This window comes from Triticum aestivum, chromosome 7D, assembly GCF_018294505.1.
Source record: "Triticum aestivum cultivar Chinese Spring chromosome 7D, IWGSC CS RefSeq v2.1, whole genome shotgun sequence".
Taxonomy (NCBI): Eukaryota; Viridiplantae; Streptophyta; class Magnoliopsida; order Poales; family Poaceae; genus Triticum; species Triticum aestivum.
The window spans coordinates 28,321,649-28,337,402 of NC_057814.1; the positions used below are offsets into that span (position 1 = coordinate 28,321,649).

Here is a 15,754-nt window from a genome sequence, read left to right on the forward strand (position 1 = left end):
CCTGTTATTTGTAACCTGTCTTATTATAATATGGCACACCATGCATTATGTATCGTCAGGGTTTATTTATTTTTTCCTTACTCGCAATCATGCAGATGGTGGCGTTACTACTCCAGCAACAACTCCTTTTGCGGGCCGCCGCCTGGAGTTATCACCGTGTGAAGGTTTGTTCTACATTTTCCACTAAATTTCCAGTTTGTTTTACTAACATCTGATATCCATTTTCATAAGTGCAGCGGTTACTTCCATAAGCAAGCGGGCGAAAACTGTGCGTACCCATCAGTCCACATCTGAACCGAGGATGGAGTCTGCGCTCAGACACGTCTTGCGAAGTCTCACCTTGTTTGCAAAGCAGAACCTAAATGGAATTAGTGAACTATATATCGACCTCTCGAACGATGCTACCACTACCATTTTCGGCCAGAGGAGCAATGATCTTCCCGGACGCAAGTATGTGTCTCGTCTCGGATTCCATACAAACCCTTGGTGTAGGGGAGTTGTCCCGTGCCCTCCACAACCTGGTGTAGCTCACCTAATTGAACAACACTTGCTGAATGCTGATGGAACCGAGCTAGCAGGGTAATTGCGTGCAAAATTCATGTGTCCTCATTTAGCATACATATTGTTTGTTTCATTTTTTCATTCTTCTTGATACTAATAGCATCGTCACACTTCTTTCGTAGGAACTTTATTGTTCACGGGGAGCCAAGATTTATCAGGATCACCGGTTTTGTCATACGCGATCAGCTCGCTGGCAACAACATAATTGGTCATGAATTGATGTCAATTCTTTTTCGCCGGTTTGATTGGCTCGATTGTGATCCGAGACCGAGAACCCATTCTTAAGATGGAGGCACCCACTTGAGCCTGAATTCTCAGTAAGATTTTGTATTCAGCGCCAATCACATTTTCCGATGTGACTCGAAATGTTGTACTACATTTAACATTTTTTCTCGCCTGTTCATTCTTTTTTGTTTTACCATGTGCTCTCATGTGCAACCAGACTCTGGTGTTGTCGGATTCTGACTTCTTGCACACAGTGTCGATACAGAAGCAGCTTTCCGCGGATTCTTTGAAGTATGATCTAACATCTGCCCAAATGGTAAAGTTTAAGCTTCAACTCTTTTTTGGGTATCTCAAACATGTGGATATGCTGAAAGTAGATTTTCATATCTCGTTTGGTTGCCAGTTCATCACAACTGTACCACGGCCCGAAGGTTGGATGGTCATCATATGGGACATGCAGCTCAGAGTAATAAATCTCCTTGATCCGCTCTACCAAAAAAATGCACTAGCTCCTCCGCATGTAATCCAAGACGAAGCAGCAGCCTGGAAGCTCCACAGTGCATTATTTGCATGCCTCCATGAATTCTATGCTGGGTGGCCATCAGTCAAGGAAAGCTGGCGAATGAAGCATGAACCTACGACAGATGTCACATTTTCACCGTAAGTCATAACGAGCGATGCATATCATGTTCAACGTAGCAGGTTACCAATCAGCATGTTGTTTATGGAGCCTGCGTCCTTTTGTTTTAGCGCTGAATCTGGTGTTTGCGCTATACACATTGTTCGATAGTTCGATGGGGAGAAGTTGAAGTTACCACTTACTAAGGTGAGCTCCACATCTAATCGTCCACTCTTCTGTATGATTCCATGCACACATCATTTAATCTATTTGTTTGTGAGCCGAACACGTGAACCTATGTTGACACGTCAATGCACATTTCTCCACAGCCCAACATTTTGAAAACCAAGAACGACGCCTTGCACGAGTGCTTGAAGCTGCAGGGCAACCTCTCCGAGCTCGCCCACAAGGCACTGTGGAAGGCTTTAGCGGGATCCGATTCCGACTTTGATGACTACGGCGTGTGCGAGAGCTGCATTTCCCTTATGAGAGTCTATTGAAACCAAGCTCCATTTGTCGTAGTTTGATCACTGGAATATCGTAGATTTATTTTGGGTTGTAAGATACATGTGTCAGGTTTTAATCTATCACCCTACCCCTGCTCGACCATGTAATATACAGAATGATGCACATCATCTGTTTACACCAAAAATCCGTTCAGTTGGGTGCGCCACGGCATGTTACATAAATCCTGAAATGCCTACATATGCTTATCACGACTTAACCAGCAACATCAACATTTTTCCTCGCTTGTTAAATGTGCAAACTTTTCAATGGTTGTTATTATGCATTTCACAGTATTTTGCATATGTGAATTCTTCCCATTTTCCAACTGCATATTTCAAAATAACAAATTGAGGCATCACGAAATCAATCGACACGCCTCTCCTTTTTTACGACGGCAACCATCCTATTTTTTCTGTCAATCTGTTGCCTTTCCAGTCAACAAGGACGCAATGTACTCCCTCCAACCACACAGCAACCCCAAAATGCTTAACTCCAGTCCACTAAAAATTGTACATATCAGTAGTAAGTTTACCAACTCTGTTGTTGCAGATAGGATATAGGGATTTGCTGATAGCATTTCAAACCAAACGGAAGAACAAGAATTTAAAAACGTCGTCACATTCCATCTACGAAATAAGTCTTGTACACACATAATGATTCGATCCAACCACACAGCCCCAAAATGAGATGGCCTGCACAACTAGCCACACAGGTTCCATCCCAAAGTCCTGTACTCCAGGACACAAAATACACACCCTCACCCTTATCAGGGTTAAGGTCGACGCCGGCATATCAGGGCATGTTGCACCCCCACACCAGCAGGAGGGATGTGAGCTAAAACAATCACCACTACTATGCTTGATTTCCAAACCTAGTTAAGTCTGCAAGTACGCATTTCATAAACCCTTAGCACATAGTTTACACTAGTAGATAAAGAGCCAAGTCTGCCTTGCTCAGAACAGGACTTCCTCGATCATGAAGCTTGGGAGTTCACCCTTGTTGCCGTTCATCGAAATCACCTCATACTCAAACTGCTTCTTCAGGTAAGCCAGCTCATACTGCAAAACAATTTATGAACAAGTTACTCACTCCAATTCAAAAAAATGATTCATTATTTGAAATCCACGAGTTACAGTTTTTCATTTCGCACCTCACCAAGCTGCCTCTCGAGATACAGGCCATTGTATGTACTCCAGTAGTGACCAAGGTAGATCCAGCTGTCCTCGCTGCAAATGATCAAAGTTATGGATAAAATGCCATGGATATTTTTCTTGCAGGCCTTAGATGTTGTTTGCAATGGAAAATACTTACATATTACATGGCTCATTCATGTTGTAGGCATATATGATGCTCCAGCCGAGCTCTGGGACATCCCAGTCTGCGAAGTGATTACGGAGGACTGTTCGAGGCATTTTTAGTACCTGGGTCACATTACCCTCATGTTTGACACTCATCTCATCATCATGAATGCTTGTCTCTGCTGGATCCATAACAACAAGAGTTTTCTCCTCAACGTCCACAACATAAAAGGAGAATCCGTCCATCAATGGTACAGGAAGGAACAACTGCACATTCGCAAAATGCAAAGCAATCATGAGTCAGATTGATTTTCCTTCTGATATAGTGACACGACATATATTCCATCTATAATCTACATACCTTCTTTGTTCATTGTAATTTGTATCCAAGCACATCCTCATCCATCATACTTGCGAGTAGGCCATAATCCAGGTCATCCGAGTTTTCCATCAGGTGTTCCTGTTTTTTCCACAATTTTGACTGATGTTACAAATTGACTCCATGTACCTGGGCATCATTCAAAGAGAAAGTTTCTATACTACTTCATGTGAAGGAAGTTGCCCGTACCACAAAATGGATGTCGAATAGATGCCTCCACCTTATCTTCCATTCGTCGTACATTCGTGCATCTTTACTAGTCAGCATACGTGAGAAGGCTGCCCAGCCAATTGTTGTCAATTCTCCATCAGGACCAAACTCATGTATGAAATCATCCCCATTGAGTAGGACCAAGGTCATACGTGCTTGAACCATTTCCTGCAAACATTTTTACACAGGTGGGGTAGAGCTGTTTAGGCATAGCAAAGAAATCACATGTACTTTACAAATTTGTCGTTTTACCAATGCCCACTTGTCGCGATCACTCCTCATACTATGAACCATCTTGTCATAGAATTGCAATACATTTTGTGCAGTTGGAATTTCATGTACTAGGCCGGCTCTCCCAGGGAACACACTACCCATCTCACCCTTCACTTCAGGCCTTGCTATCCCAATTGGTAACCTCAGATTCCTTGACATTCTTTCCGACACAGGACCTGCACAACCAACATTTCCTTCTTTGTCAGTGAGTAACCCGCAAAGTTATCAAATTACAAATTTTATTTCTGTACGTCCTAATTTATTACAACACAGATTTTCACCTGTTCCTCTGCCAGAATTATGATATGTAGCTCGCGTGTGAAACAAGGGATCACTATCCAACTGGACTCGATGGTTCTCACAGGCAGATGCGTTAAAAAAAATCTTAGTTAGATTCTCCATACATCAAAGGTGCGCGCTTTATTAGTCCATAATTCAACTGTGTTGTTTTACCCAAAAAATGACACCACAAATCATATGTACCTGTTGTTCTGCTCTCCCCCAGGCCTGATACTCCCCTTGAGATCCCTCCAACTTCCAAAACTGCCAACATTTTTATTTATGTTTTTTGCGTTAATATTATGAGTCAGCATGAATCATTTGACGTATAACCATCAATTCTTTTCATTTCTCTTTGAGATAATTTACCTGTCCTCCCAGGGAAAGTGTACCCTTCATGCACCTCGTGGCGACGAAGCCTCCCAATAGTTTCACCAACATCATCTCCATCAGCTCCCGTAGTAACTCCAGCTTGTTTAGGACGTGATCTACTTGCTGTATTCGAATATACATTGGGTGTTAGTATAATATGTACAACGAAGACAACAAATGTAGGTTAAAGTACCTGGGCCACATGTGTACTCACCAGCTCCAAGTTCTGAAGAAACATCTTGTCCTCCTACAGCTGATGCATCAAGACGCCCCTCAACCTACCTGACAGTGGTACGTGCCGATGGCACCCCATGTCCTCCACCGTCGTCAAGCCCTATGAATTTTCGATCATCAATCTCCCTCGTAGTTTTATTTGATGGTACGAGAAGTAAATGAAAACGTTTTCATAGAATTCGTAGCGGTCATACTTGTGCGTGCATGACCTCCATTGTCCTTAGCACTAGCAATAATCCCACTATCACTGCTCCGGTCACTCGATTCTGAGCTTTCCGAAGGACATATCGTCTCAATTACATTTGAGAACCTTAATCGTCTACGTTTGCCTTTCATCTGCCTTTTCTTCATTTCTTGGTCCTCCGTTTTTAGTCTGCCTGACATCATTTCGCCTTGCAGAGTCTCTGTTGCCTGCGAGTGCAACAAGTGTATTCGTCAGAAGATTGTTCACCTATCAACTTTGGATTACAACATTATTATGAATCCAGGCCCGTCGATGCACGTACCTCTCATTGCTGAAGGCGTCACCAAGCAAAGGTCAAAAGGGTAGAACTCGTCCAATCTGGTTTGTACTCCTGCATGTCCCAAACCAATGTATTCAGTAACTACATTCTTTTCAGTCATGTAGTTAGCACATTCTAAGTTACACCATACTACCTGTCGTTTGCCCTATCAATGTCGCTCCCCCATGACCAGCAGCATGCACTTGTGCTTCACCACCAGACACCGTCGTCGCCTCTCTGACCTGCTCGTCTGTGGTTACACAAAACAGAGTCATGCATCAGTTAGTCGGTCGCCACACTGGATTGATTTCTAACACAACGACTATGTCCTTACTGCTTTATACTCACCGTTCTGGTTGTAAAGTGCCTGGTACATATGAGCAATTCCATTATCCCTTTCTACTTGATCGTTTGTCTTCCATTCCTCCTCTTGCTGGCAGAGTTTTGCCAGATCCGCATCTTTCCGCTGCTGCTCAATGGCATCCTTTTCTTGTTCCTCATGACATTTCTTCGCGAACTCTTTATATTTTTCTTCCTGCTCCCTCAGCCTCCTGTCAGTCTCGACCAGCTCTTCGTGCTCGGGGTCAGTCCAAATTTCATTTACAAGATCTTCACTGCTATCACTGTCAATTACATACACGATTCTTTGCGATGCTCTGACTGATATGTCTCTGATCAATGCATGGGATACCTCATCCTCCACATCTGCATTAATGTACAAAGGTCACTCTTAGTGAATTGTTAATAATTTCTCTTACTCCTGCATGGGATTTTAGAAAACGCAATTACTAGCATAATAGTATTAGTTACTCACACTCTTCATACAGCTCATACTGAAGCTGGGTCGCGCACTCCTTGTCAATGTCCACGGAAAGGGTTTGTTCTTGGCGTGGCCCATGATCCTCTCGCTTCACACTTTCATCACTTGAATTTCCATGCAATCTTCCCCCATCTACAACACAAAGCTGCATCGTGCTGATCTCATGTAGTATCCCGGCAATTTCATCTGCATCGCATGACAGACAAGTTAAATTTGTTATGAGTACTTCCCAATTCTCCAACCTAGAATCAGCGATAGCCGTTCTGTCCGATATCTGTATTGCGATCCATAATAGATAGCCCAACAATGGCACCAGGGGCAGAGGTATCAGCAGGAATGGCCGTCACAACATCCGCTACTGCTACTGTTGCCCGCATTGCAGGTGCTAAATGTCACCAATCCACAACAGCAAGATATTAGTCAGCAACATTATCTTTTGCTGAAGCACAAACCGGTGTATCAACAAAGCGTACCATCAGCATCCCGCAATGGATCCCCTGTTGTGGCTCAGTGCGGAGGTTATCTGTGTGGTGCAAACACTTGTTAGCACGTCAGAACATGAAGGACATCATAATGGCAAACTAGGTGTTCGATTTGCTCACCTTGTGTCCTTAGGTTACGGACAGTTCTCCTAGAAGGCCGCTCACCCCGTGCACGCTCATCCTCATTGCTATCTGACGATTCCATGTCCGATTCTTCTACAGCAACCTTCTTCCCCTTTTCCTTAGCACTCAGGCGTGGAGAATGCCTCACACCTGGCACCCCCCTGGTCGGTGCTGTCATAGACACTGGTGCCACAGCAGTAGTTTCTGGAATCCTTTCGATATCTGATTGTTCAAGCATTTGTACCACATCATTAACGTGTGAAACCAGGTATCCGCAAATGAGAATGGAAACAGAATTATTGCTAGGGGGTCTCGTGTTTCATTTCGGGTGTCCTCGGCCATGGAACCAGTCCCAATACCTGTACTGTCATTGTCACCAACTTGACCCACCTCTTCTACATTGTCCTGCAGAATTTTATTCAGTGTTTAAAATTTATTTCATGTCACAACATGGCCAATTAAGTACTAAGTGCGACAAACTGCACTCACAAGTGAAATGCTGCCTGCCATTAGCGGATGCCACATCAACTCCATCTTTCTTATGTATCCTTCAGGTCTAGTCTGTACCAAATAATAAAAAATAGGGCACAGTAACATATCAATTAGTTAATTCAGATCACATTATGATTGCTTTTCTTAAACTGCTACTTACTCTGTAAGCAGCTGGTTTAGCTTTCAGAAGCTTAATCAACATGTCCACTTGATCTTGTGTGTAGGCTGCAATCCTGGGCGCCATGTTTGAACACAAATTGTGCCTCCCAAAGTCCAGTCAATCCAGGACAAAGTACTGGAAAAAAAGTTAGTACAAAAGGCATCAAGCTTTGTTGGATCACAAAAACAAAAAGGGGACAGGAGAATGATTGGATCAGAAAGGTAAATTCCAAGATGTCCAAATAAAGTGGGCATCCACCCAAGATGGAATGGTCCATGCCAGATCCTATGTCGCCATGCAGCCTCCTTGCACCCCTCCTAGTATTCTCAAAAAAGTACGCACCCCAGTTGTATGTCCCATTCTGTGTTAGATCTTGCATCACTAGCAAGATCTCCTCAGGAATGGCTTGAACTGACTGCCTGGGAGCCATGAATGTTGCGCATACCACAATGGTCATAGCAACCACGAAAGCAACAGTGTCTTCCCTGTTCATGCTGCAGGGGTTGATTCTGCTAATCACCCCTCTGTAGTCTTGCACACTAACAGCCCCTGTCCCTTGAAGCCGCAAGAACTTCCTGATGGTGGCCATCAGTTCAGATCTGTGTTGCGGCGCTCCGAACTCCACTAGCCTACCTCTACCACTCACACCAAATATCCTAACAGCGTCCCTCACAGTGATTCTTCGGATTTCACCATCAAAAAATACAAAAGTCATCGTCCTCGGGTGCACTCTAGCTCGCAGAGAGGCATAGAACTTACGATCTACTGGACCGGCGTACCGATTTGTGAGTAGACCTGCCAGTCCAGTGGGGATAGCTATGGTGTAGAACACTAGGCCAATATTTGCGAGCGGTGGGGTGGCGAACATGCTCGCGTACGTAGCGCGCCTCCGAAGCTCCACCACAGGCGCTCCATGGCCGGACACTACCACGGCCAAGCTCCTGATCTACCGCCGTCATCCACCTCATCCACTGATCTACGTCGTTTCCGGCTACCCGGCGTTTCATCGGTCGTCATCGAGCTCCTGCATTCAAAGAAACCATGCCGTACAGACCACCACATGTCACAGGTGAGCTCCCCAAGCAAGAAAGATGGTGAAATAAGAGAGAGAGAGAGAGAGAGAGAGAGAGAGAGAGAGAGAGAGAGAGAGAGAGAGAGAGAGATGGCGGAGCAGATTAGTGGCGCCGTCGTCTGCGCTCACTACTCACCACTGAGCCGCTTTCTCACGGTGGCCGGCCACCAGATCTACGGTGGTTTCCCAGCCACAACTCACTCTTCTTCTTCCTGTTGAGGAGTGGGGAAGTGGGGAGGGGAATGCTGTGAGCAGCAGCTCAACAGTGCACCCCACAGTGGTAAAAAGGCTCCCCGGTTTCCATGAGCCCACCTGCCCTCTGACACGAATTTACAGCAGCGGTAAATAAATTAACCTTTTTTACCAACATTGTGGTGGGATACAGATATTTCTGTTTCAGCTAGCTGGGCGGGAAGTTTCCCGCGCGCACCACTCCCATCCCCAATTATATTTTTTCCCTAATTTTCCCACAAACCCAGCGAGTTATTTTTTTCACATTGTTCAAATGTCATTAATTACAAGGCGAGTTTACATTTTAAATCACTTGCATACTTCTATTTTGGGACCAGCGCGACAACTCGAACACTACGTACATCTAGTAATCAACATCTGTTCGGTCGGCCCCTTGCCACAAATGACAAACACAGAGGATGTTTGCCATGGACCGCTCCCCATCGTCCTGGTACTGCTTCCAACACCACAAGCGCGATATCCGGGCGCCCATGCACAAGAACAGAAAAAGGGGCCCACATATGCATGCAGACTAGTCTTCCCAGTCATGCATGCAGCATGCAACTACCGTGTGCTGAATATTAAAATGCTAGTCCCAAGCCAACACTAGATTTATCCACAATCCAGCCACTAATCACCGGTGTCGATGCTTAAAATATAATTAGACAGCAGTCATTCTCAGGTTGGTCTTTCAATATTAGCATTACCATCACACCCACCTACCATACATACGTACCTAACACCATACCACACATGCTTATACAAAATACACCATCAGCCACTAGCGATAGGTATAAAGATTAAGCTCAACCGTACTCGAGGCAAGTCTAAGCTGCTAAATTAAACTTTATACTGGCGTCGGCTAGCCCAGCCGTTGACGCTTTTGTGGCGCACTATCTACTTCTTCCTCCTCCTCGTCGTCGTCCTCGCCGAAACCCACGCCAGCGCCTGAGACTCATCGCCATCATCAACTCCAACGGGATCCGGGACGCCAATCCAAGCGACACCAGTAGGATCGTGCTCGCCTGAACCCTCGTTGCCACCCGCTTCAGGTTCGATGGCGTCCTCCTCCCTGCCTGCGGCTACATCATGTGCATCACCACTATCCGAGTCGGATTCCAGCTCAAAGGCCGTCAGTCCCTGCATTACAAAACCAGGGCACTCTGTTTATACAGTGCTACAACCAAGATCCACAGAACAAGAACAAACCACTGAGAAATAGATAGCCAAGAAACTGCATACCTGAAAGGAACCATCGGACAGCTCCGACTGCATAGACGAGAACTGGTTCACACTAGATTCGGAAGAAAGACTATCGTCGGAGTCCTGCAAACCAACGATGTGGCACGGAAAGATTACTACTTTGGAACAACAGAAGCATGCTCATTCAGCGAGAAATGCGGCTGGGAAAGATTACTAACCTCATAGTAGCTGTCTATCGCTTTGAACATTGTGAATCCTGTTAGAACTGAGCCATATACAGAGCTCACTGAAGCAGACATGGCGCAGCAACCACGACAATGGCTCCCCGAATACTTCCCTTTTGAACGAGTGCCCCGAGCTAGCAGCGCAGCCAGCTATCAGCCACCCTCTTTTATGCTTGCAGCCGAGGCGCAGGCCCGCCCTGGAGGTTCAAAATTCAAATTGCCCAAACAGCATGCGTAATGACGCATGGCATCATGTTGACACCTCTCACATCAACACTCTGACCCACCAGCTGTTTCCACATTTTGTTGGACATACCAATCTTCTATGACATACCAAATAATACATTCTCACGTATGGCCTGGATAAAAAAATCAGGTCTAACCAGTTTATCCATTAGACGGTGCAACACTTGCCTGATCCCCTGAATTTATCTTCATGCCAGTGGGGAGAAAAAAAAAACATAACGATTCCTCTCTGCTTACTACAACACGATATGGTTCATAATAAAAAACTAGAAAACATAAATGTTTTGGTAACAACAGCACAAGAATCTACTGGCATCGCATACAAACCACATACATGACAGGACAGACAACATTACATTAGTCTCATCAAATTTCAAAGTTCATAAACTACTCCATATCCTGGCATTATGTCATAGATCATTCTCTTCACATGCCTCCTGCTAGTTCTACTGCCATTGCTTTATGACAGTTGTTTCGTCGATGACCTTCGACGCCACAGTTCATGCATCTAGCTGGCTTCCAAGGCTGTTTTGGGATATCTCCACGGTCTGGACAAGTTGTTCGCTTGTGACCCTGCCTACGACAAATTGTGCAAAATCTGGTCCGTTTGCTCATGCCTTCGTACGGAGCCTTCTCCCTACTCGTCGTTGGTCGTCCCATCTGTTTCCATTTTGCTGGAGCCAGCAGTCCATGCAAACGGTTGCTTGTTCTTGACGTAGAGTCATTGTCCGCAAGCTCTGCACCCCCTCCGGTGCGTGGTTAACTTGTTCACCAACTAGTGCAGCAGGGTTTGACCGATCGACCACGATCCCTTTGCTGCAAGCCTGTCCTCTAGCCCAAGACCATCCCTCACTTCTGCGTAAGGTAGCATTACTGTCAAATTTGACTTGAACAATTCCATCAGCCGGTTGTATGCATCCACGATGGTGTCCCCTAATCTCACCAATTCCATCGCGTGCATGTACATAGTGAAGTGCATATATGAAAATGGATTGTTCTTCATGCTATCCTTCTAGTATTGGACTAGGTGAGCTGGCAGTATATCTTTTGCATCTTTTGTCCATCGCTTCACGATATGTTTTTCTGGTATTTCTTTAGCCCGAATAAAATCTAACACCTACAACAACAAAAGCGGAATTATGGACGTAAGCACATACACAACAAATACAGGGAATTTACTCAACTCAAGATCAAGACAAATCTATCAGAAAATGCTCAGAGGCTGACCTTCAGCACATGGCAACACAGCAGGCCCATGTGTGCGAATCGTCCACACTCGCAATCGAATTCATCACCCCCATCCAGCATTGTAACCTTGTACGACACCATGCACCATTTCTCTCTCTCTTCTCTGCTTCGCTGTGGATCACAATATATGTCTGGTGTTTCCCAACCTCCTCAACTTGGTAAGCACCACATTCGTATAGTATATGTCCAAACTATTCAAACATTGCTCTTGTATATATCATGCCCGCATGCCTTTCCACAGCTAGGTTCGCTCTTAGCAACGGACTCCCCTGTAGAAAAAACACACAAGCATACCCATGTTTGAAATTATTACTATGGTTTTCTGGCTGAAACTACAAAGGAAAACTGCCAAGATAAAAAATCTTACAATTCACGTTCGTTTTTCTTCATAGTTCTCCTCCGATTCCCGGTCAAATTGCAGCCTCATGTATTTCTAAACAAACATGCGCATCGGGCAACCAGGAGGGACATAATTTTTCAGCATATGGTTTGCACTCTCACTCCTCTGTGTGCTAGTCATTTTTGCACAAAAAACGCCCTTAAAATAAGCTTTCTCCCATTTCTTATGAATCTCAAACAGGCTTGTCATGTACGGATGAGATCTCAGCTTGTATTTGTCCAGCAACACCTTTTTCAAATTCATCTTCTGTCAGCATGTGATTTACCACCTTATAAAATTCAGCCCTGAATTCACTTTTCTTTGTGTACAAGCTACCGAGTGACTCTTTTGCTTTTTTCAGGATATGCCACTTGCACTATCGGTGTGTCGTGTTTGGCATAACGTTCTTGATCGCTAGCTCCATAGCCCGGTTCTGGTCTGCAAATGTGGATGCATAACACCATCAGCAAACAAATATATAATGTGTATCTACCCCCAAAGGTGCAATTGGTAAGATGTTCAGTATTTCACAACATATGGGAGGAAATTACCTGTTAGTATGGTCACAGGTGGAGAGCCATCCATCATTCGGAGGAATTCTGAGAAGACCCATATACAAAACTATCTTCGGTTTTATCACGCACAAGGACTCCCGCCAGGAGCACACTCTGGAAGTGGTTGTTCACGCCAACAAACAAGCCAAAAGGCATGTCGTACAGGTTTGTTCGGTAAGTTGTGTCAAAAGTGATGACATCCCCAAAAAATGAGTACTGCAACCTACTGCTCCTGGTTGCCCACATCAGATTCTTGATCCTTCCCTCGTTGTCAGACTGAACCCTGTACGTGAAGTGTGGATCTTTATCCCCTATCTCAGCAAACACATCAATTGTCTTCTTCACATCATCCTCTGCATGGTCCCTGTTTATCTTACCACATAGATTACGCAAAGACCTCTTTGTGAACGGAACATTTTCCATCGATCCAAAAAAAAAACCCAACGATGTTGTACACCTTTGCCAAATTCACATTGTTCTGCCTCAACTGCTTCACAAGATCTCTGGTGTACACATCAATGTGTTTGTGTGATGGCCAGTGGATTGTCTCACCGCAATTAGGCGACAACGAGTGGTTGTGCGTATCCCTATGCTCCGCAATATACCATCCTTTGTCCTCTGCTCGTAGCAGCCTAATTAGAGCAGGACACTCACAACGACAAGATCTTGTGTTCTCGGCACCTGCTTTTCCCTGTGCAAATGTTTTTCCATGTTATTATGTCAATACAGACACAGAGAAAATAATCTCAGTTGCATGTCCTACTAGAAAAAAGATTGTTTAACTCACTGAGCAACCACAAACTATCTCCTGCATGCATTTTGTCCTCTCCACATTTAACCTGCTTTTGCCATAACGAATGCCAAATCCCTTCTCATAGGAGTACAAATTGTAGAAGTCGTAAGCCTCACCCACCGAGTCGAATGTTGTGCCGATAACTGGCGTGATAACATTCTCCGTAGGATTCTCAGCAAAACTCCGTACTGCCTTCTCAAACGCGCTGATGCGGTTTGGACACGGTGGCCTGCTCGGGGCTGCAGCTCCAATCCTCAACCTGCGACAGAAAAACCAACTTCACATTCGAATACGAAGGGACCAGGCAATCTTGCCAGCAAATACTAATTTCCCCAAGAGGATGCATGCAAAAACAATGCCTCAGTACAGATAATTGTAGACTCATACAAATCTTTGTCCAATTGGTGTCCCAACCGAAATTTATTCTATGAAACCGTAGCTTTCCTTCTACACAGCTGCTCTAAAATGTACAAAGACACCAGACCATTTCCTGGCTTCTGAAGTACACGCTTGTTCCACGAGAACTAATCACCTAGTTGCTGAAAACCTAAGCAACACCACTACAAATATGCCATGTTATGCAGTTAAAGTAATCAAATTGTCCTATCACTATAGTTATGTCAGTTTGTAATCTGCTAAATAGGCCCAACAAACACAACTGACCTCTTATTCCACCCAGGGGCTCACGGATTCATCTTCCCAGTGGACAACTCTGATGACGGGGGTGAGCTCTCCAACCTAACCCCGGCTGACGCCGGTCCTACCACAATCTGCGCATGGCCGCTAGCGGCCTGGTGCACAGGTGGCGACGTCTCCTACTGCACAACTGGAAGGTCGACCACCATATCCACTACATGGTGCTCCGCCGCCACAGAGGCCAGCTTCGGAGCCACCGGCGGCACCAAGCTTTCGCCAACCTCTTCCAAGAAAGTGGATCTAAAACAGGGGCTAAAAGCATGTTAAATCTGCAGATCAAGGACGACAACAGCATAAACGAGACAGCTGGGGCGGGTAGGGATGGCCGGTGTTCGGGGGAGGGGCGTGGGGATGGAGGTGGGGTTTGCACTAGAAAGTGCAGTGCGACGTACCCGCGTATTGGTTGTAGCAGGAACTCCATGGCTGGTCGCCCGCGACGCTCGTCGTCCCAACTTCTCCAGCCGCCAGGACCTCAACGAGACCACCGCTTGGGGCGAGAAGGCACTGGAATACGCATTCAATTCGTGCACCAAGCAGACCTACCGTCGTCGGAAAGATTCTGGGCCACGGATCAGATGGAAAACCCGATTCTAGCCCACGACCCAAATGGTCATCGGTTGACGGACGTCGCCCCGCTCGTTACAGACAAGCCCACCAGCCCCGCCTGCTGCGTACGTATTCCTGCACAGTATAGATTTTCTATCGTTTTCCCACTCCTCGTATAACCTCATGGCACACATCCACATGGGCTATCGAACGCACCAGATAACGAGCTCATATGAGCTCGCGCGCAATAACTCCACGTCCCAGAGTCAGTAGCTATAGTAAAGATATTGTCGAGAAAAAATATCCCCCTTGCCCCCGCGTCGTCCCCCTCGCGGGCGGCTCGGGCGGCGACGCCAGATCCCACCGTGGGCGCCCTCCCCCCGCGTCCGCGGTGGCTGGCGGCGGGGGATCTCTCCTCCTTGTCTTGGTAGTGGTGGGTGCTGGTCTACCTTTCTGGGCGGTGGCGTCAGGCGGCGACGGCATGCGGCGCTATCTCCGGTTGGCGGCACACAGCGATGCGGTGGCGGTGTGCTCCTCTTGCTACGTCGGGTCGGTGACCGCCGAGGGCGGTGGAGGTTGTCCCCTCCCTCGTGGCTGCTGATTCTGCCGCTCCTCGTTCCCGGATGTCCCTTGTCGGACCCATCAGTCTCGCTTCGCTTACCATGGTGTGACGGCGGTGGCGATTCCAAGACCGTGGTGGCGCATGTTGGTGGGCGGCAAATTTGGTGGAGTGTGACGGATCGGCCGAGGTTGTTGGTTGGCGTACGAGAGAAATCCCTGTCGGCTGGGCCGGCACCGACGCGGTGATGCCCACTGGCGCCACCGTTCCTTTTGAAGGGCATCGGTATTCCGCCTCCACACACCCCTCCGTGTACCGGGGGAAACCCTAGAACCAGTCCGGGTAGCAGCATCGGCATCGCCACATTCCTTTCTGAAGGTGTTGCTTGGTATGGCGGCGGTCCGAAGTGCTAGGAGCGTGGTGGAAATTCTCCGGCGGGGCGCAGTGGTTGGGGGTCATCATTGTT

The 15,754-nt window shown here is 46.4% G+C and overlaps 3 protein-coding genes and 1 long non-coding RNA gene across 6 annotated transcripts; all 4 read right to left on the bottom strand.

Moving 5' to 3' along the window:
* Positions 1-2,397: 2,397 nt before the first annotated feature.
* On the bottom strand, positions 2,398-6,441 carry LOC123166836 (uncharacterized). Of its 2 annotated transcripts, XM_044584643.1 has the most exons (11): positions 5,152-5,288; positions 4,938-5,057; positions 4,721-4,846; positions 4,556-4,615; positions 4,354-4,414; positions 4,052-4,248; positions 3,779-3,967; positions 3,572-3,670; positions 3,224-3,477; positions 3,063-3,138; positions 2,398-2,970 (listed from the first exon to the last, which is right to left on the bottom strand). In XM_044584643.1, the coding sequence occupies exons 2-8, from the start codon at positions 4,959-4,961 to the stop codon at positions 3,581-3,583; spliced, it is 747 nt and encodes a 248-aa protein (XP_044440578.1). In that variant the 5' UTR covers positions 4,962-5,057; positions 5,152-5,288; the 3' UTR covers positions 2,398-2,970; positions 3,063-3,138; positions 3,224-3,477; positions 3,572-3,580. The 2 variants fall into 2 exon arrangements, with proteins under 2 accessions (XP_044440578.1, XP_044440577.1); XM_044584642.1 differs by lacking the exons at positions 2,398-2,970; positions 3,063-3,138; positions 3,224-3,477; ... (4 more) ...; positions 4,556-4,615; positions 4,721-4,846 and adding exons at positions 5,464-5,532; positions 5,615-5,710; positions 5,809-6,165; positions 6,275-6,441 and having other exon boundaries at positions 5,152-5,368.
* A 14-nt stretch (positions 6,442-6,455) lies between these two features.
* LOC123166837 (uncharacterized) lies at positions 6,456-8,853 on the bottom strand. The gene is made up of 8 exons (XM_044584644.1): positions 8,746-8,853; positions 8,297-8,561; positions 7,538-7,672; positions 7,375-7,446; positions 7,245-7,290; positions 6,883-7,107; positions 6,754-6,803; positions 6,456-6,665 (listed from the first exon to the last, which is right to left on the bottom strand). The coding sequence occupies exons 3-8, from the start codon at positions 7,619-7,621 to the stop codon at positions 6,642-6,644; spliced, it is 501 nt and encodes a 166-aa protein (XP_044440579.1). The 5' UTR covers positions 7,622-7,672; positions 8,297-8,561; positions 8,746-8,853; the 3' UTR covers positions 6,456-6,641.
* A 637-nt stretch (positions 8,854-9,490) lies between these two features.
* Positions 9,491-10,387, bottom strand: LOC123164204 (uncharacterized). Its single transcript, XM_044581622.1, has 3 exons — positions 10,262-10,387; positions 10,083-10,166; positions 9,491-9,980 (listed from the first exon to the last, which is right to left on the bottom strand). The coding sequence occupies exons 1-3, from the start codon at positions 10,340-10,342 to the stop codon at positions 9,738-9,740; spliced, it is 408 nt and encodes a 135-aa protein (XP_044437557.1). The 5' UTR covers positions 10,343-10,387; the 3' UTR covers positions 9,491-9,737.
* A 336-nt stretch (positions 10,388-10,723) lies between these two features.
* Positions 10,724-14,696, bottom strand: LOC123166137 (uncharacterized). 2 transcript variants are annotated; one of them, XR_006483369.1, is made up of 7 exons: positions 14,576-14,696; positions 14,151-14,423; positions 13,482-13,746; positions 12,692-13,385; positions 12,129-12,578; positions 11,741-12,030; positions 10,724-11,630 (listed from the first exon to the last, which is right to left on the bottom strand). It is a non-coding gene; the product is annotated as an uncharacterized lncRNA (long non-coding RNA). The 2 variants fall into 2 exon arrangements; XR_006483370.1 differs by lacking the exon at positions 14,151-14,423 and having other exon boundaries at positions 14,576-14,682.
* Positions 14,697-15,754: the final 1,058 nt, after the last annotated feature.

Excerpts from the sequence above, each read along its gene's own strand:
- LOC123166837 (XM_044584644.1), bottom strand. The coding sequence starts at position 7,621 with ATGGCGCCCAGGATTGCAGCCTACACACAAGATCAAGTGGACATGTTG. Across the intron at positions 7,291-7,374 it reads TGGCAGGCAGCATTTCACTT|GACAATGTAGAAGAGGTGGG; the intron begins GTGAGTGCAGTT and ends AAAATTCTGCAG. Across the intron at positions 6,666-6,753 it reads TCCATTGCGGGATGCTGATG|CACCTGCAATGCGGGCAACA; the intron begins GTACGCTTTGTT and ends GGTGACATTTAG.
- LOC123166836 (XM_044584642.1), bottom strand. The coding sequence starts at position 6,431 with ATGCAGCTTTGTGTTGTAGATGGGGGAAGATTGCATGGAAATTCAAGT. Across the intron at positions 5,711-5,808 it reads GGCACTTTACAACCAGAACG|ACGAGCAGGTCAGAGAGGCG; the intron begins GTGAGTATAAAG and ends GTGTAACCACAG. Across the intron at positions 5,533-5,614 it reads ATTGATAGGGCAAACGACAG|GAGTACAAACCAGATTGGAC; the intron begins GTAGTATGGTGT and ends TGGGACATGCAG.
- LOC123164204 (XM_044581622.1), bottom strand. The coding sequence starts at position 10,342 with ATGTCTGCTTCAGTGAGCTCTGTATATGGCTCAGTTCTAACAGGATTC. Across the intron at positions 10,167-10,261 it reads CGATAGACAGCTACTATGAG|GACTCCGACGATAGTCTTTC; the intron begins GTTAGTAATCTT and ends GTTGGTTTGCAG. Across the intron at positions 9,981-10,082 it reads TGTCCGATGGTTCCTTTCAG|GGACTGACGGCCTTTGAGCT; the intron begins GTATGCAGTTTC and ends TTTGTAATGCAG.